This window comes from Notechis scutatus, chromosome 1 (genome assembly GCF_049901735.1).
Source record: "Notechis scutatus isolate UNSWTSFEM ecotype Mainland chromosome 1, rNotScu1.2, whole genome shotgun sequence".
Classification (NCBI taxonomy): domain Eukaryota; kingdom Metazoa; phylum Chordata; class Lepidosauria; order Squamata; family Elapidae; genus Notechis; species Notechis scutatus.
In genome coordinates this window covers 308066956-308087104 of record NC_142009.1, presented here as the reverse complement: position 1 = coordinate 308087104, position 20149 = coordinate 308066956, and the positions used below count along the sequence as shown (strand labels likewise).

Genomic DNA, 20149 nt, shown 5'->3' with positions numbered 1-20149 from the left:
GCAGGGATGGGATTCTACAGGTTCACACCTATTCGCTAGAACCGGTTGTTGACATTCTAAGCAGTTCGGAGAACCGGTTGTTAGAAGAAATTACTGGCCTAATCCTGTAAGGAAGGCAGAAAGGAAACATTCTGGCGTTGCTTACAGAAACTGCCTCTCCGTTAACCCTTATTACATTCTTGGCAGGACTAGACTTCCTGTCTCAGGAACTTCTCTGGAGTTTTTTTCCCTCCTTTGCTGGTCCTTTGCTTGTGTGGAGTGACCATTCAAAGTTACAATGGCACTGAAAAAAGTGACATATGACCATTTTTCACACTTACGACTGTTGCAGCATCCCCACAGTCATGAGAGACCAGGCGAGGAGATACGTGCCTCGATGTGAGTGATATTGAATTGGCCACGCCCAGCCAGTCACATGACCACCAAGCCATGCCCACCAACCAAGCCACGCCCACAGAACCAGTTGTTAAAAAAATTGAATCCCACCCCTGGAAATTCAGTGAGTAGGACAACCAATCATATATATGTCACATGTGCGAGAGCTGTGATTTGGTTTCCCTAAATTGTGTTTGCATTATACTAAAACTTGTGTACTACTGATGTCAATATTGTAGGAATTCAGTTTGCTAGTTTTCACTGATCTCACCATCCGTGTTTGGTATGGATTCCACAAATCTCTCTCTCTCCCTCCCTCTCTCTCTCTGTCTCTCACTCTCTCTCTCTCTCACACACACACACACTAACTTAGGAAATACACAGGGTTGTGTTACTCTAGACAGACTATTGACTGCTATTAAAGCAGCTTGGTGCCTTCTGGATGTATAGGAAATCAATTCCAAAATAGCCACCCAGCAGAACCATAGAATGATGGAAGGTATAAAGTTGGGGATTATATTAATGCTTCAGACTGGAAGTAACTTTCCATGTTTCCTATCACCACTGAAGAGCTTAAGGCGGTGTGGTTGGAAAGAGCAGCTTTTGAATCAAAAGTAGAAATCACACGTGAGCAGTGCATTTGCTAGCTCATCATCCATTCTTACACTTAGGAAGTAGTGAGCGGCATATCCTGGCAATGGGCCAAGCATAAAGTGCAGATCTGCCCTGTGTCAATACATCTTTTACTGTTACTTTTTAAATGAGTCTCTTTAGATTCTGTAAACATTTTAGCCATTTTATAACAGATGCGGTGATCTTTCTTCCTAAGCCTGCTCACTTGGCCAATATCTTTATATTTATATTTTGAAATATAAATTACGAATGCCTTGCAGGGCAATGTGCTGTGCGGTGGCCTGATCCGATCCTTTAGATACGGTAGCCCTTCTTCTTCTTCTTCTTTTACTGCACACATTCATACACCTGGTGTTTTTCTCATCTGGAATGAATGTTCTTGTTCTAAGGGAATGTTTATGTGTTGAATTGACTGAGTTAATAAAGCGGGGCTAAATATTTGAAAGTAATTCAGTTTATTTGCCACGGCAATTCAATATAAATTTGGAAAAAGTTGACATTACTAGTTGTCAGCTTTTCTGAGGGAAAAAAAAGGAGACACAAGGTAAAGTGATGAAATCTCAGCTTCTATTTTACCTGCCCCATGATTGAAATGCTCTTAAGCTGTATCATTTGCTCAGAGGTGATGTTCACTCGGAAGGAGGTTTCAGGCTGAAAAATAACATCGTCATACTGGCAGGGAACTCGTTCTTCATCCACAAGGAAAATGTATTTGTCCAGATCTAAGTTTTCCAAAGAGGTTGCAGCATGCCATAATGTAGGATCATGCCATTCATAATTGTCTGTACTTTTAAATGTGATTTCTGAAGCTAATAAGGAAAATGACAGAAAGTAAGAGCCATAGATGAAGTCCATTTACCTTCACTGGTTTTTTTAAAATTTCACATAAATCTGCGGAACAAACTCTGAGTTTATTTTTTAAAGTCTAAGAACATGTAGAATATATGGTCCAGTCTGCGTGGAAATTTGATTCATAAGATTTTTCTTCATCAATGAAGAATAATTGAAAGTAATCTAGGAATCAATCTAATGATATTGACATTATGTACTGTATCTCAGTATATATTAGATTTCAAATGCAAAGTTTATTGTTAACCTGAACTTTGTCAGAGTATATGCATGAACTGGAATAGAGCATGGTAACAAGGTCATCCAATGAATAGGCATAGCAACTAAGTCAGCCAATGAGGACTGTTTTGGAAACTGAAACTAGAAGTAGGCTAGGCTGGAAACTGAAACTAGAAGTAGCCAAGGCATGGCTCTGTATTAAGCTCTGCAGCTATGTTGAGCTCTGAGTCTGTCTGTTGAAAATGAAACTGCTTCTCTCCTCTGCTGTGTATAATGCTTGCCTGCTGAACTAAAGTGAAACTGATGTCTGTTTCTGAGCTCCTGAGTTGCTGCTGAAGCTCTGAACTTGCAACATGTTTCTGTTTGAGTTAGCTCCATATTGAAGAAATCTACAACTGGTATTGTAAAAAATTTACTTGTGTTTATAAAGAAGTTAAATGAAGCCTCAGCCATCTGTGTTTACTTTTCTGGCACTGAATTTGCGCTGCAAAACTCTGAATAAACTTCTAATAATTTGGTTCTGTCCTGTGAAATTTGATACTTTTCAGATATGTCGATTATACAATTTTTAAAATTTAAAACCAAGCATTGGTCATGGCAGGTTGGAATTCTGGGAGTTGAGAGAGCAGTAGATATCATCTAGATGAGGTGACCTCTTATAAATTATAACTATAACATATAGCACATTTTCTAATGCATTCCAAAATTTCCACTGACTTTTTTCCTCCCATCGAAATCTATTGTAACATCTATTGTTATTTAGCTTAATAATAAACTGAGGAAAAATCTTGAAATCCAATGTATCCAATCTCTCTGAATTTACCCTATTTTTTCATGAAGAGGCATCCTATAGATGTGCAACTGGATGTATTAGAGGTTGTGTTTTAGCTATAGTGAAAACCTTATTTTTCAGAATGAATGTATTTGTAATTGTTCAGTTACTGCATAACAGGAATCATTGCTTAGGCTATCTGAGAAGCAGCAGCAGTCTGGCAGTCTCCCTCAAGCATGGCCATTACTTCTTCCTTTCTGCCACCAGTTGCAACTGCTAAATTAATAAGAAGTAAAATAAGCAGGAGAACCACCCAAACTCCCTTTGACTTTCCTGGAGCAATTTATTTTTTTTTATTTTTTTAAACCAAATTTTATTAATTTTTAAAGACATACAAAACATAGATACACAAAAACACAAAACATAAAAACATAAAAAATCTCTTTTCTGAAAGTTGCGTAGTCCCGGATTATAACTCTTGGCACAGACACAAATTCAAATTCATATTCATTTTACATACCATTTCATATCTTATTAACATTTTCAATTTTCTATATAACTTCTCCTCACTTTTAAATTTTCTCAATTTTATTTTATTTATCTCCTCTCAATTTGAATCATAATATTTATTATCCTTTGTCTGTTCTATTTCCAACCATCCATTTATTTTTCTTCTTTAAAAAAGAAGAAAAACTTCTCCTGTACACTAAATGGAGTATTTGCAATTTATGATGTGTAAGGCAAGAGGAATGAGGATTCTGAGAAAGTTGTCTTTACCAAAAATTGAACCTCTCCATGTTATGCAGAACTAATATTTTTCTTGTGATATATGGGTTCTGTCATACAGATGGAGAGAGACAGTGGTGTCTATAGGTGTGTGTGTGTGTGTGTGTCAAAATCAACAAGGTGTTGGGCATGTCATCATTCTAAACGGAAGGGCTTGCTACATCTGATACATCTATTATCTTCCAATTTCGGCTGCTGCCCTGGCAGATACCACTGTTTAAGGATAATATTTTTAATTTCTTTTATTTTTACAAATCTGGTTGGAGAGTTTGCCAACCTAAAACAGTCAACATGCTTATTTATTTATCATTATTATTTTGTTATCATACAAATATGATCGCTATCATATTTATATCTGATAGGGATCATATTTATATATGATAGATATCTAAATATATATCATGTTTATATCTAACATGATATCAAATATATCTAAAACCTCCCCCCCCCCAATATAATCACTTGTTTATATATAAAACAAATTGAAAAAGTAAATACAACGGAAGATAGGAGTGGAAGAATGAGTTGCGATAAGGATACCATCCTTGCCCAACCTGCCTTCAAACACTTTATGAAAAGCATATTTCCCAGCATTTTGGCTTTCTTGGCCATTGCCCAAACTTTCTGGATGGAAAATATCTAACCTGGATACCAGATTGGTAAAAATTGAGCTATAGCTTTGAACAGGATGCAGTTATTGGATTACTGCATTTTTTTTTTTTTTTTGAGCAAGCAACCCCTGCTGGTGACAAAAAATTAGAGTCACCATACTGTATTATGGCAATATTTGGTTTAATAGAACACTACCTAGAACTTAAATGGTGCTGCCAGAGAGAATTTCCCATAAATATGATATGAGAATAGGCCTGTGGGAAGCTAGGATGACAGTAACCATGACAATTTTATTAGTAATGTATTAACCATTTTTTCCACAGCCATCACTTTTTTTTTTTTACAAACATGCCAACTATAACTGCGTATCATAATTCCTCTGCTAGGGAATTATAGTGCATGAGGGATATTATACACAGTGCATTACTGAAATTCATATTTAATTCATTAACAACTTTCTATTTAATATTTATGAAGCTGTCATGCATCTATGCATAAACCAGTATACTCACAAGAACCCAAAGTCCTTGTTATGGCACTTAATATTGCGGAACTGCATGGGACATAGGATTTTCTTTTACAGATAAAGCTTCTACATCATCTTCCTTCAGAGGAATATCAACCACAGTTTATAGATTGCGGGCAATTGGCTTCCCCATTGACTCAACACAAGGGAATATTTCTCTGTGGTATCTTTTTCTATGCCCCACATCTCGCCACAAATTCCTAATTGATTAGAATTAGTTGAATTCCATATTCAATCACCATGCCTTCCTACTCAAAAGTAAAATATACTTTTCTAAGTTTGCTTGTGCAAAGCATGATGTAAGCACCCTTGCAACTAATTTGTAACTTTGTTGTATGAGATGTTCCTTCCTCAGTGTTTCTCAGCCTTGTCAATTTTAAGTTGTGAGACCTACCTAAAATCACTGAAGAAACAGCCAGAACTATGTTGCATGTAACAGGGTTATGGTATGCTTAAATCCACTGCAATCAATTTGGTTAGATGTACACAACCTAATGTGCAAGCTCTGGGTGCAAGAATCCACAAAGGCTATTAACTTTATTATTCAACAGTCCAAAAAGATTCCAAGACTTGGCACCAAATCAAAACCAATATATTTTTTTAAAGAAAAGCCTTGGAGCTTAAAAATTCAGATTTCAATATCACCAGCAGAAATGAAGAAATTCAACAAGCTGGTGTATCCCTATGTGAGTTGTCCTACAGCAAATATAGTGGTAGCAAGAACAAACCTCTTATCCATAACACCTCCACCAGAAAAGGTCTCAAAACATATACATGGCCAATGTTGATAATTTCCTTCATCTTCCTCCCACTATGGAAAAGAAAGCACTGATGATAATTCCAAAAACTTTGGAGGGCTCCCGGGGAAAGTTTATTATAACTGGAAAAATGACTCAAATGAACAGAGAGACAACTGAGGAATAATCTCATAGTGCTTATTTTGCATGACTAATTAATGGTTGGCTGAGCACAATACCTGTCTCACATCCTGGACTGTAATTGCCGTAGAAAGCTGCAAACCCAGCAGCGGGGGCCATAATGAATTCTCCATTCAACGGAAGGTACTAAGCAGCAAAACAGAATAAATAAAAGGCATAAATTTTGCAATTTCTCTCTGGGCTGAACTGCTGAAGACCAGCTATGCCCAGAATGTGCCATTAACTACAATCTTCCCCAGTTTGTATTGTTTAGAAGCACTATCCAAACATCATCAGTAATGACAATATTGATTCATTTATTATTTATACAATATTTCCATTTGAAATTAAAGGCAGCCAGTCTTAATTATTCCGACAACCACTATTTTGATATAAGGGGAGGTGACTTTTTTCTCTTAGGCTGCACAATTCAGTGTAACCTGGGGAATGTGGATAAGTGAAATACAATATAACATTCAGAGAATTCTTAACCTGAAAATTGCAGAGCTCCCCTTGAAACTTTCTATCATTGCCTATAATTCATTTTAACAAGAAAAGAAATGCTGTAAAATCCAAAGGTCTACTCAGATACAGAATGCCATTCTTCAGGGTCAGAGAGAAGCAAATTAACTATAATTACAAAGACCCTTTTATTTCAAATGGAAATATGATCTTTTTAAAAAACAGTACATTTATCTACAAGCCAAACCCAAGTCTCAAAATTGTGAAAAAAAAGAACAGGCCTGCTTTTTTGTGTGTATTTGGTGATCTACATAAAGGCAACCCAGAGGTTACAGATGGCCCTCAAATATTTAAGATGCTACACCCTACTTCCAAATCCACTGGAAAGAACTGCTAGCTTCTGAAGCAATGAGACAGCACATGCAACTGCCCTCTTCCCTAGCACAACTACGGTAGCCATGCTAACTTACCATTAACAGGAATAGAAATATTCAGGGGGATGTGAGTATCAGTGGCTCCCAGTCACAATATTAGTGCAGTGAGGTCTAAGGTTGGAGGTATTTGGCCTTTATTTTGTTCTTTCTAATGGTAGGGCAGGATGGCTCAGCAGTTAAAGACGCTGACTTTGTTAGTTGGAAAGCTGATGCCCCGGGCTTGAGACCCAAGTGCCATGCAATGGGATGAGCTCTCGTTCCTGCCCCAGCTCCTGCCCACTTAGCAGTTTGAAAGCATGCAAATGTGAGTAAATAAATAGGTAGCACGTTGGTAGGAAGGTGCATCTTTGGCATATAGCCATACTGGCACATGACCGCAGAAAAAGTCTTTGTACAAGGTTGACTTTCTTGGCCAAGAAACAGAAATGAACACCATGCCCTAGAGTTGGACACAACTGGACAGAGAAACCTTTACTTTTAACAGTAGGGATGGCCCCACTATCACTTGGCTTACAATGTTCTAAAACAGTGGTGGCTAACCTTTTTGGGCTCCTGTGCCAAAAATTGTGTGCGCGCTTGCATGCTCACGTTTGCGTGCCAGCACCCAGAAGGGAATGCGCACCCCTCCATGCCCCCTACGCATCCTCACACAATCCCCACCCACTCCCGCCGCTACTCCTCACAGTTGATTTTCGGCCTGTTTGAGGCCTTTTTTGGCCTCCCAGAGGCTTCAGGAAGGCTTCTGCAGGCTTCTGCAGGCTTTTCAGGACGAAAACTAGGCCCATTTCATCACTTACGGTGTTTCTGGAAAAACAGGAAGTGATGAAATGGGCCTAGTTTTTGGCCTGAAAAGCCTGCAGAAGCGTTCCTGAAGCCTCTGGGAGGCCGAAAATCAACTGTGAGGCGTGTGCATGTGCAGTGACTTAAGTTTGCCTGCAGCTCGGGTGCCAGCACAAATGGCTCTGTGTGCCATCTGTGGCACACATGCCATAGGTTCACCATCAGGGTTCTAAAAGGTTGTGTGATTGATTTAGCAAGCCAAACACCAAGAGCTGATTTTTTTTCTGCCTTTTTCTCCTTCTGTCCTTTTACCCAATCTTCTCTTCTTTACCATGCCAACAGATGAAATGCAACCAATTCTCAATCTCAATTGTAAATGAAGGAAATGTAGAACAAGACACGGAAGGATGACAGCAAGCGTGGAGAATTAAAGATCAGTTGGATCTGGGCTCCTAATAATCCAAGAGCTGTGACATAATTATGTCTACAGATTTTTTTTTTCATAATCTGCCCTTCCTTTCCTAAGCCTTTCAAAATTTATTCATATTCAAAATGCTGGTTTTTTTTAGTGCCTATAGAAAGTTAGATTCCCAGGGAGAAGGTCATTTACTGCATAGCCATTTATCTACTTCATAAATAATAAAAATAATAATAATGCATCATATGCAATTCCAAGAAATATAAGTACCAGTGTTTACAAATAGCTGTAAGTACTGTAATATCAATATATCTTTCCAGACCCCAACAAAAGAAGATGATCTTCCTTCATTTTCTAAATAAAATGGGTAGCAGCCATCTTAACCCCCAAAGGAATAGAATATCACAGGATTGAGGCAATCATAGAAAAGGTCTGTTTCCCAAACCATTCAAACAGAGCAAATCAAAAGCACATCCCTCTAGGTCAGAGGTGTCAAACTCACACCCACCCTGGCCACACCTACTCTGACCCCCCCCCCCAGGTCAAACAACCTTATGTAGCCGTCAATGAAATTGAGTTTGACGCTCCTGCTCTAGGTATAGCACAGAGGACAGAATATTACATGGTGAAGATGGTTTTTCAAGCTAGCTGTCTCATGACCCCTTTTTAAGGGTGGGAATGAAATAGTCCCTATTCATAAACACCAGCGCTCTGCAGACATAATGCCAAATCATAGCTGGGCACTTACAAGGAGACCTGTTGCACAGAAATTCTGTCTCATTATGGTACAGAGCAAATCAATGCTTGCTTGATACATCTGAACCAAGAAGGGATAGTTTAGTCTGGTAACCACAACCCTATGCTTTGCATAAGGATGCACTACCTACGCATTGGAAAGAAAAAGAGACCCAGACATCAGAGAGCTATTGCTAGATAGGCAAACAGCCTACCCTATCATGAAGCAAGCTACTAAGCAGAATGTGATAGAGAAGAGAAGATATAAATACCAAGTTTATTTAAGCAGCTAGAAATTTTAATTTGATATTTTATATGAGAGCAGCCATTATTTGTACATGCTAAAACTAATATTTGCACCACCACAGTAGTCTTTTTCAGGTGTTCAAAATTCTCATTACGGCAGGAGGAAAGGGGGCCAACTTTGCCATCATTTTTCTTTGCTTAAACTTGTGATGTCCTGGAAGGCCTAAAAGGGGCAGTACTGACTCATGCATGATTGGGAACTCTTCAGCACTTCCAGGTGAGTACTGGTTGTCCTTGACTTACAACAGTTCATTTAGTTTACCGTATGAAGTTACAACAGCACTGAAAAAAAGTGACTGATAACCATTTTCCACACTTACAGCATCCCCATGGTCATGTGATTTACATTTGGATGCTTGACAACTGCTTCATATTTATGACTGTTGCTGTGTTCCAGGGTCATGGGATCTAGTTTTGTGACCTTCTGATGAGCGAAGTCCATGGGAAAGCCAGATTCACTTAACAACTGTGTTATTAATTTAATAACCGCAATGATTCACTTAACAAATGTGCCAAGAAAAGTCATAAAATGGGGCAAAACTCACTTAACAAATTTTTTTACTTAACAACGTAAGTGTTGAGCTCAATTGTGATCATAACTTGAGGGCTACCTGTAGATGTTCCATTCCAGTCTTCTTGGACCCATTGTGAAAGAAAACGAAACTGATTGTGCTTTATTTTTGCTTATTTCTAAATGAAGCCTGAAGATTATTATTTTCTACAGTAGGTGTGTCCAACCTTGGCAACTTTAAGACTTGTGGACTTCAACTCCCAGAATTCCTCAGCCAGCAAAGCTGGCTGAGGAATTCTGGGAGTTGAAGTCCACAAGTCTTAAAGTTGCCAAGGTTGGACACCCCTGCTCTGCAGGTAATACAGTAGTGACAAGAAGAACAGCAAGATAAAGAGTTACCAGCGTTTCAGCAATTTCATGAAGTCTCACCAGCTTCTCTGCATCTGGGATTTTCCCTTTACTTCTATATCTCTAATATCCAAGCTGTTTTGTGGATTTCCAGGTGTTTTAAGGACAAAAACATATTCATTTTTATTTACTTTATTTGTTTGTCAAACATCTACAAGATAACAAGTATGAACATAAACATGAACAAAGGAAGTAAATACAGATAAATGGGGACAGTAAGACAGGGACGGTAGTCACGGTAGTCACAAGTAGGTTAAAGGGGTGTCATGTTGCTTATGACACCACTTTAACCTAGACAGAAGTGTGAGCATCTTTCTCTCCTGTCTATTCAGTGCCTTGAAATGGCAACTTTTCATTCAAAGAAGCAACTGAGATAACACTGGAATTGTTTGTCAAGGCAGGTCCCCAGTTATGACATCAACCAATCACCAAAGGACTCGGCTTATGGCCCAAGTGGGTCTCTGCCTCCACCTGGAAATGCCCCTTCGTTATCTCTGCACTCCACGCGAACATTTTTAGCATCTGTGGAGGGCAACATTTGAAGTAGCTGGCCAACTTTTCAAGTGTGCCTCTGACTCTGATAAGCCCAGAGCAGCATACGGGGTGGGGGAGGAAGGAGGGGTGTGCCGCAATAATTTCTTCCCCACAAATAATGCTCAGGGTATTTGTGGGGCTCACGCCTTGGTTCAAAAGCCAATTCTTTGAGTCACACAGCTGTCAGAGATGGGAAGAATTAAGTGTGCGTAAGGTGGAACAATTCTCTATTAGATGTCATCTGCTATGCTGTGATTTTAATTTCATTCCTCTCAGAAATGAAAACCATTTTCATTTCGCTCTGCCTGCATCGTGCCAGCGTTGTCCTGCTCGCATGTCACCGACTGCATCATCGGAGCATGCTGTTCTGCAGTGCTGGAACCACTTGGGAGTGCTGCAAACGGGCTTGTTCGCAATCAAGCCTGCGCGGTGTTGCTGATTGGAGGTAACGTTCGACTTTGAATTTCTTCTCCTGCCATAAACCGAGGCTGAGTGCCTTTTAGCTACCCTACCACTGATTGATGTCTCTGAGATGTATACAGCTTTTTAATATAGAAGCATACCTCAGAGATTAAAATTGGAAATAGGAGAGAGTGGCGAGAGAGGCAGATTCTTCCCGTTATTACTTTCCATCTATTCATGGTTTTCTCTTCTCTTTTAGTGTGTTTGCCACTTTTTACCAGAAGGTGGCAGCAGATTGTCAGGCCTATCTACACAGCTTACATGGAATAAAACATTATTTCTGTGTTCAGTTGGGGTGAAATGAGGAAGAGAAAAGGGAATCTGAGGATAAGAGCTTTGCCAATAATTGCTGGCTACTGAATCTATGCTCAGGAAAAAAACAAAAACCAAAAACCAAAGGCAAACATATACCTGACCTTTTCATATAAAGAGAAAATTGGACCTGATTGGGCTGTCTTCAGATTGGAAGAGACTGTCAAGTTGTTTCAGAAAAGAAGACCGATCTGGATCGTGCACAGAAGGTGTTTGCTAAGAGAACAGTCTACCACAGCAGCAAGCTGATACAGCATTCTTTGAAGGATGAATAAAATTGGGGGGCGGGGGGGGTGTTGGATTTTGATTGGCTGTTTCAGGAATAGAAGACCTTTTCCATTCATGGAAGAAAGCCTTCAATGGAGGCTCCCCACTGAGAAAAGAGCAGAGGGCTCACCTGTCATGATGCTCAAGATGCTTTTGCAATGCTCCATAGTAGCTTTTCAGGAGGCACATTTTTCTACAAGTAATCCTACCAGCCCTTATTTTAATGTTTAATGAATAGTAGCATCACTGCTGCATTAACCAAAGTTGCATTGCAGTTATCTTATTGGCAATGAGACATATTTTAGTCACAGTACTTGGGGAAAGTGTTATATACACCATTTTAAAGCAATGGTGGTCTGCCATTGATGGGTTCTCTACAGAGGTGGTATTCAGCAGGTAGTGGAAATTTTGAATAGTTCAGAGAACCGGCAAATACCACCTCTGACTGACCCCATCCCCATCTATTCTCTGCCTCCCAAGTCCCAGCTGATTGGCTAGGTCTTCTTTTGTTGCCCTGCAAAGAAGAATGGAGCTGGAAAGCAGGTTAGTGGGGTGGGAAGGGAATGGGATTTTGCAGTAACCTTCTCCCTGGAGTGGGATGGATGTAACGGAGTAACCTTCCCCTGCGATGCCCACCAAGCCACGCCCACCAAGCCACGCCCACAGAACCGGTAGTAAAAAAAATTGAATCCCACCACTGGCTCTCTATATTAAGTATACTTTAGACAGATTCACAAATTGCACTAAGCCACAATATGATTAGTTCAGTTTTATTCTAGTGTATTGGGCAAAATCTGCCAATTGTGATTTACTGAATAACAATGTTATACACCCCTTTATTGTTTACATGTGCAAATGTAGTGAAGAAGAGAGCTAAAAAAAAGTGTTTTTGTTAATTTGCCACTGGTCTAACTAAAACTGCATATCTTTTATTATATGCCATGCAAAAACACATGGACAATTCTCTGACTGATTTTCACTCCCAAGTTTCTGAGTAGCACAGTAATTACAACGTTTACAGACATGTAGAACTTCACCAGTTTGTAGCCTAACAGGATTCTTTTTTAAATTACTATTTTTTCTTTTCCTGAGCTTTCTTACTTATAGCTGTTAAACTTTAATTAGTTTACTGGTGCATCAGCCCATTGGAAAAGTAGCTAGCTCTCAAAAATAGTAAAAAGATTTCATTTCTGGGGGCTTTTGAACTGAGGAAGTGTTATAACTATTATGTAGCTGAGAAAGCCCTCAGAAATGCATCAGAACTTATTGAGGCAGAGCAGAGAATATGAAGTGAGGGAATGTGCCTGCCTTTTATCAAAGTGCAAGAGGAGGCATATCTAGCAGAAAGCAAAGTCTAACTGACAAATGAGATAGCAACTCTTGAGCCAGCACAAGCTAGAAAACACTCTTTTTTACTTTAGAAAAGGGAAGTAATGGCAGAGGTCATATTCTGGATGGGAAATAGAAGGTAATCTTCATTCCTACCTTTAAGAAATGCTTGGAGGCCCATATTTGTGAGAGAATAACTTGGAAACATGGCTATATTCTAAGTATTGCTCTAAATATTCAAGAGAGTGTTCTAATAATTAGTACTTAACCCCTAAACCAGGGGTCGCCAACCTTTTGGACCTCAGGCACCACCAACTCATAATTTTCAATCCTGTGGACCACTAATATGAATTTTGACTGACGGTGGCTTGCTGACATTGGTGGGAAAGTCAATCCTATATTCCACAGCTGCAGTAGTTACAGGACTGGCCCTTTGATCATCCCGGAGCAGCTTCTCCTTCACCCAGGTGAACCGGCCTGCCATGGACTGGAGGAGCTGCTCTGGGATGACCAAAGGGCCAATCTTGTGACTACTGCAGCTCTGGAATATGGGACCAACTTTCTCACCAACATCAGCAAGCCACTCCGGGGTGGATTTCCCTCCCCCACCGTTGGTCTTACCTTCCAGTTCCAGCTCGCATGGCTCTACTCAAAGTAAGATTTGCGCTTGGCTGAAGGGTGGGGGCCAGCGGGTGGGTGGGTCATGTGGGCGGCGCAGCCTTGTGTTCCCATGCAGCCTCGATTCATTGCTTTGAGGGGGACATTTCTCTGCGGACCACCAAAAATTTCTCGCAGACCACCAGTGGTCCCTGGCCCACCAGTTGGTGACCACTGCCCTAAACTATATTAGATGTTTCTGCTGCTTTGTTCCAAAACACTGTGGAATGGTAGCAGCCTCGGTTTTCAGATTTTCAAACTGTAAGGAAATTGATCTATTTCCTTAGAACTCTGATATATTGCAAAAGTTTGGGGAGATTTATGCTGAGTGGACAAAATTCATGCCAAGTATTGACCAGATAAATTGATATTCATCTTTGCCATGGCCTGAAAATAATTACCGGCTTCTTATTTAAAATTAAGAATAATCATTCTTCCAAAATACAGCTTAGTTACCAATAAATGATTCGTTGTACAAGAACTACAAAAAAATATGGATGAGACTGTTGATGCCAAAGTTGAACAGCATGATATTCCAGACTACCTGTGACCTGGAACGCACTGTATACTGTCAAGAATGTCATTTCTTCTCCAATCACTGAGTTCCATGGTGTTTTTGCCCTGGGATCAGGCTGCCTGCTCCTTCTAAAGGGGACTTGTCTAGGGAAATGAATTGTTTGTTTGCTTGACTGGGGAACAGGTAAAATACTAGACTTATTTTTACATATTTTCATTAATAAAATAATGAAACATCTTTTTCTTTTTTTAATCAGGTGGCATCGTTCTACAAGTATTTCTTTCCAACACAACAAGAACTTTTTGACAGGGGTTGATGGATTGCCATAGCCAAAATTCATACTGTATTTATCTGAAAAAAATATTTTCTTCAATTCATTTCTGAAGTAGATGGATTATTTTAGATTTATTGGGCGTATTGTAATGTATGGAGTTTAGGGGTGTTTTTTTGCCTCATCTTCCTTTGTGGGTCTGTTTGTTTGTATCCCTAAATTCAGGGTTGCCTTCTTTCAAATATTTATGGTACTGTACATCCAAATCAAGAGATATCCTCATGTGATTCTGTGACTTTTGACAGTTCTAAATAGAGCCCCTTTTTTGACAAATTTAATACTTGGGCTGAATCACATCAGCCCTATTTATCAGAATAAATAACCCTTATTTATTAGAAACAGCTGACACCTCGAAACTGTTTGTTAGAGATTTGCATGAATAATATTGACAAGAGGGTTGGTATAAATTATTAGCTTAAAAGACTGCATGCTACACAGATATAAAAATATAAAAACCAGTTAACAAGCCTCTGCACATTTCAAGCTCTCTTGATCTATAAACTTTGCCTTTCTGCATTAAAAAAACATTCAAAAATAAAATGCAACTTGACTTCCATTCTTATTTATGTAACTGAACATTTCCCACCCTGTAGTTTGGATTAGTCTGGAAATATCTCAGTTCAGTCCTTCATTCCACATACTGTGGTGGCGCAGTGGTTAGAATGCACTACTGCAAGCTAACTCCCTGCTCACTCCAGGAGTTCGATTCTCAGTGGCTCAAGATTGACTCAGCCTTCCATCCTTCCAAAGTTGGTAAAATCAGGACCCAGATTGTTGGGGGCAATATGCTGACTCTATAAACCGCTTGCTTAGACAGGGAGCTGTAAAGCACTATGACACCAAAGTCCAAACCAGAAGTCTAAGTGCTGTTGCTATTGCAATTCCAAGGCATTAACAAGTTTGGTAAGTTTGTTTATCAACCCTAGTAGAAAACCAAGTTCTGCAAAATTCATGGCTAATTCCTGTCTCCAATAGCCAATGGTTTCTTCTGGATTTGGATTTAGTCTATATATATTTTTTCATAATCTTTATTAAAAATAATTATGATATTAAAAGCAAATACAAACTAAAGTCAAAAAAGAAGAAATAGAATAAAAAGTGCAAAGAAATGAAGAGAAAAAAAGCAAAAGATAGTAAGAAATATATTTGAAGTGACTTCCAATCTTCATCATAAAAAGTAAAAACAAATTTGATAATCTTTATCCCCTAAGGTACAAAGAAATATTTTTTCTTCCCATAATTCATCTATATGCAAATCCACAAATCTTCAACTTTTCAGTCCTTGTGTCAGGAAAAAACGCATAAAGGGTTACTAGAACTTTATAAAAACATGCTTTAGCCTTGATCAAACAAATCAACTTGATATTTCTTTCTTTTACTTCTGTCAGTTTTGATCTTTAGTTCACTCAGATATCACAGCATTTGATCTCTCTTTAATTTTTCTTTATTTTTCTCATTGCAAAAACTTCATTTAGACTCTTTTGTAAATTCAATAAAAAGTCTTTATCAGGGTCATTCTCTTGGATGTCATCTTTTCACTTTAGCTTCCTTCTCCATTTTATAATCCATCCTTTTGTTATTACCCAGTATTTCTGGATATTTCTACACCAGGTGAAATTTGTTCCATATTTGTCAGTTCTTTGTTAATATTTTTAGACAAAGTCTATCCATAGAAGCTGACATCTATCTGCTATTAAACTCTTGTATCTGCAACCTTTAAGTGGGTGAAATGTACACCATAGCAAAACATTTTCAACCAACATACCCTAAATGGGCTAATTTACAGATAGCTGGGACTCACTATGAGTTTTCCACAAGGAAATTCAATAGGGAAGCCAACAGGAAGTTGCTAATCATTTATAACCCATCCATTTTAAAAATTAATAATTGTATTCTCTGTTTCCAAATTAATTTTGTTTTTAATCTAGGTTTGTTATGGTAGTGTAGTGCTGTGTTCCTCATATTGTTTCTAGAGACCTTCTTCAGCCAAAGCAATTTTAAAATATTGTAATAAGTCACGCAATCTAGTTAGAGTCAGGTGGATTTGTTAAATCCACTGAATTGTTCTAATTTAGAGAACACAGCTGTGCAGTGGCCCTTTAACTAGGTACATTTTTTCCTCCAAATTTCATTCCATGTTATTAAATTTCCACAGCTTTCCTTTCTCTTTCAGGCACAGGAAATTCACAGTTAATGTTTGTGTATGGGAGGGGGAAAAGATGGATAACGCAGTGGCTGGCGGATCACTTTTCTCATACATCCATTTTTCAGCACACTGATTGATGTATGTTACCACAGCTATACTTTTTATTTTCTCCTCTCCAGAAGTCTTAAAATATGCTGAGCTGTCAGCATCTTTCTGTTTTCTCTCCTTAGCTGCCTTATAAAACTCTGTTCAGGGCATGTTGACATTGATCCAACATTGCAGAAAATTCTGCCTCCTTGAGATTTATACCAAAAACTCCAGAAAGCAAAGGCAAAGAGAAAACTTGGTTTTCTGGTACCTTATACAATAGGAAGTAGTTCAGAAGATCCCCTTTCCCTGGACAGGCTTTGGGAAATACAATATGGCTGCCCAAAGGGAAGGTCTCCAATTGGTTGTTGTGAACTGACAGTGACTAAGGCCATAATGAGACCGTCTTTCCCTTTCTCTGCTTCTCACTGAATTCCCAATTGGGTTAACAAATAATTGGTTTAATCTTGGTTTATGGAATTTGGTTGGGTTTTGTAAAGCACACCAAACCATAAAGGAGGCATGCATAAACTGAGGTATCTCCAGCCTCAGGAAGCCAGGATTGAAAGTCTTGCTACACTTCCAAAAGTTGTTATCGAAAATAACACTAAAATACAATTATTAAAGTTAGGCCTGGAAAGTAGTTGTTTAAATTACATCTGATCTCAATCAAATTGCAAGGGTAACTAAAATGAAGTGGTTTATTATTTTTTTTGTCTTAACCTGCTTGGGGGTTGTTTCTGACACAAGACTCAAAGGTTGACATCAATCAATCTGAAAGGGCTTCTAAAGACTTACTACGTATCTCTAAATCATTGCAAGTTACACAAGATTCATGAAGCAAATCCATGTTATGGTTCAGGGCAGGGCTTTGAGACCAGCCAATAATGTAAAGTATGCGTCCAGCCTTCCCCTTCTTCACAATCCTTTGCAATCCTCTTTGCAATTCTTTGTTCTTTATTTCTCTTCCCTTCCCCCCCCCCCCAACAACCAGCCGTGGGAGGGACAGGTAATCTTTCCTCTGGGCCTGAATTCATTGGCAGTAATTTTGAAATTAGATAAGACCTGCCTGAAATTAGCCAAAGGATAAATGTGGAACAATACCTGCAGATGGTGTGCCATGGATCTAAAGGAATACTTCCTCTGGTTTTCAAAATGGAAAGATTGGAAGGGTAATGCTTACAACAATGTTCAAACGTGGAATTTTTTTTATTTGAAGAGGAAAGGATTTAAGGCATTTTAGCAGCACTTTATTTTCTCTTTATTCTTCAGTGGAATATTCCCAATTTTAATTATTTGCTTATTTATTATAAAATTTATATAGTTGACTGTCTCATACAAGGTGATTTTGGAAGCATACAATAAAACAAACAGGAAAAAAAAACACAATTCAGTAATTAACATGTAAAAACAAGACTATGAGAGGGTTAAATGAAGTTTAAGAGGTACAACCAATGAATGGGAATCTCCAGGCCTGATTGAAAATAAAAATCATTTTGAAGACTTTCCAAAATGCCATAAGGGTGGGATAACTTCACCCCAAGGGGGGATGATGTTCCAGAGGACAGGTGCCTCAGCACAAAAGGCGTTCTATCTCTTGGGTCCCAATTGAAGAAACTCATTACTAGATGGGACCCACAACATGTCTCTTCTGCTGAAAATGATGGGTTGGATAAATGTAATCAGGGAGAGGTGGTCCCTCAGATAAAATGGCCCCCTTTAAAAGTCAAAATCAGTCCACTGGATTGTACCCAGAAGCATACTGGCAAGGCAATGCAGCTCACAGAGCAGAGATTTAATGTGTGTCCTTCTTGTAACATACACAACTGCTCACACCATTGCATTTTGCACCAGCAAAAGCTTCTAGATATTGTTCAAGGACAGCCTTATGTGTGTTGGCAACCGCTGGCTGGCCACGCCCCCAACCCAGTCCCCCGGTCGTTCACTTGCCCCGGTCGTTCTCCTAGCTTTCCCTACTTTGTGGCAGCTGCAGCACAGTTCAGGCAGATGTCCTGGGGCTGCTGCACATGCGCACTGTGTATGCAGTCACTTCACATGCAGTCCGCATGTACAGCAGCCCCCGGACATTTGCCCGCATGCTTGCCATCCCGGAGCACACTTCCTTCTCCTGGCGGATGCGCCTCTTCTGGCCCAGCCAGCCAGCAGGTGGGTGGGCGGATGTCCCGGGGCTCCTTGCCCCCCTTGTTGCGAGATGCTTGCAGCTGCTGCATGCTTTTTTTGGTGCGGCTTCTCTGCCTGTTTGTTCTGTATGGCCGAGGAGGAGGAGAGCAGCTGACCGGTTGGGGGAGGCTTCTTGCGCTGCGAAAGAGGTGGCTGGAGACTGAAAAAGAGTCACCTCCAGCCACCCCTTTTTCAGTGTGAGAACCCTGTAGCTGCTGCTCCGCTTCTACAATGGGCCAGCACATGTTGTGTTTTTTTCGGTGGGGTTGGAGAACACACGGCAGTTGCAGGCTTCGTGCAGCAAAAATTACTGATCTCCAGCTCCGCTCCGCTTCTCCAACGGTCCCGCGCCACCCTGTTCTATGCGCCGGCTGCTCAGACTTGCTGAGACTGGCACATAGAACAGGGCATGCTTTTTTCGGTGCAGCTGCTGGACTCCAGCCTCACCGAAAAAATCACACAGAAGCTGCAGGCATCTCACAACAAGGGGGGCGAGAAGCCCCGGGACATGTGGCCATCTGCTGGCTGGCTAGGCCGGAAGAGGTGCATCCACTGGGAGAAGGAAGAAAGCGTGCTCTGGGAGGGCCAATGGGCAGAAACATCTGGCAGGCTACTAGTAAATGGCTCTTTCGGGGGGGAGGTGGTCGTTCCTTCCGTCGCTCTAAGTAATCCCTCGTTCTCCCTACCCATCGGAGGTCGCCTAGCCTTCTTTGCCTCCAAATGGGAGGAGTCAATGACGAACGCCTGGGTGCTCAGCACTATTAGGTCAGGGTTACAATTGGACTTCCTAACGCCACCCCCCAAAATTTTTTTTGATCTGTCCTGTCTCTCGGGACATTTCCAGGCAAGCCCTCATGAATCAGGCCATTCAGCACCTTCTTGAAATCAGGGCTATTCAACCTGTTCCCCCCTCTCAACGGGGACGGGGACTTTACTCTCGCCTTTTCATCGTACCCAAAGCCTCAGGAGGGTGGCGAGCCATCCTTGATCTAAAATTTCTCAACCAATTTGTAAAATACAGGCGATGTAAAATGCAGACTCTGCATTCTATTTTAGAGAGCATTCGGGAGGGCGACCTCCTCTCTTCCTTGATCTCACTGAGGCTTACCTCCACATCCCAATTTGGCCTCATCATTGCCAGTTCCTTTGTGAAGGGTCTTCACAAAGGTTCTGGCAGCATTGAAAGCATCTCTGTGTTCTGTTCCAGTGAGGATCCAATGCTACTTGGATGACATTTTGATTCTTTCCTCTTCCATCCTTGCAGCCCATTGGGATCTGCAAATTACCCTATCATGTCTCCAGAGCCACGGATTTTCCATCCACACCAAAAAGAGCCAGCTCCTTCCCACAACCAAATTGCAACACTTGGGAGCAGTCATTGATACCACGTCATGCCAGGTTTTCCTGTCCCCAGCTCGTGGAAAGAGCCTTGCAGAGATCATCAGCCAGATCCAGCAACATCAAATTGTCCCCCTGTCCAAACTTCTGGGGAAGATGGTCTCCTGTATTGGCATCGTCCCGTGGGCTTGGTTTCACTCCCGAGACCTCCAATGGTTCCTGCTTCCCTACCAACGAGCAGGAAC

The 20149-nt window shown here is 40.3% G+C and overlaps 1 protein-coding gene across 1 annotated transcript in view; it reads right to left on the bottom strand.

Annotated features, from left to right (window-relative positions):
- AMN (amnion associated transmembrane protein) overlaps window positions 1-20149 on the bottom strand; it is a 105125-nt gene that overhangs the window by 28628 nt on the left and 56348 nt on the right. Inside the window, exons 4-5 of the mRNA XM_087954294.1 lie at window positions 5749-5836; window positions 1585-1817 (exon numbers count right to left, since the gene is read on the bottom strand). Of these exons, the coding sequence (XP_087810420.1) occupies window positions 1585-1817; window positions 5749-5836 (321 nt within the window). The remainder of the gene's footprint in view (window positions 1-1584; window positions 1818-5748; window positions 5837-20149) is intronic.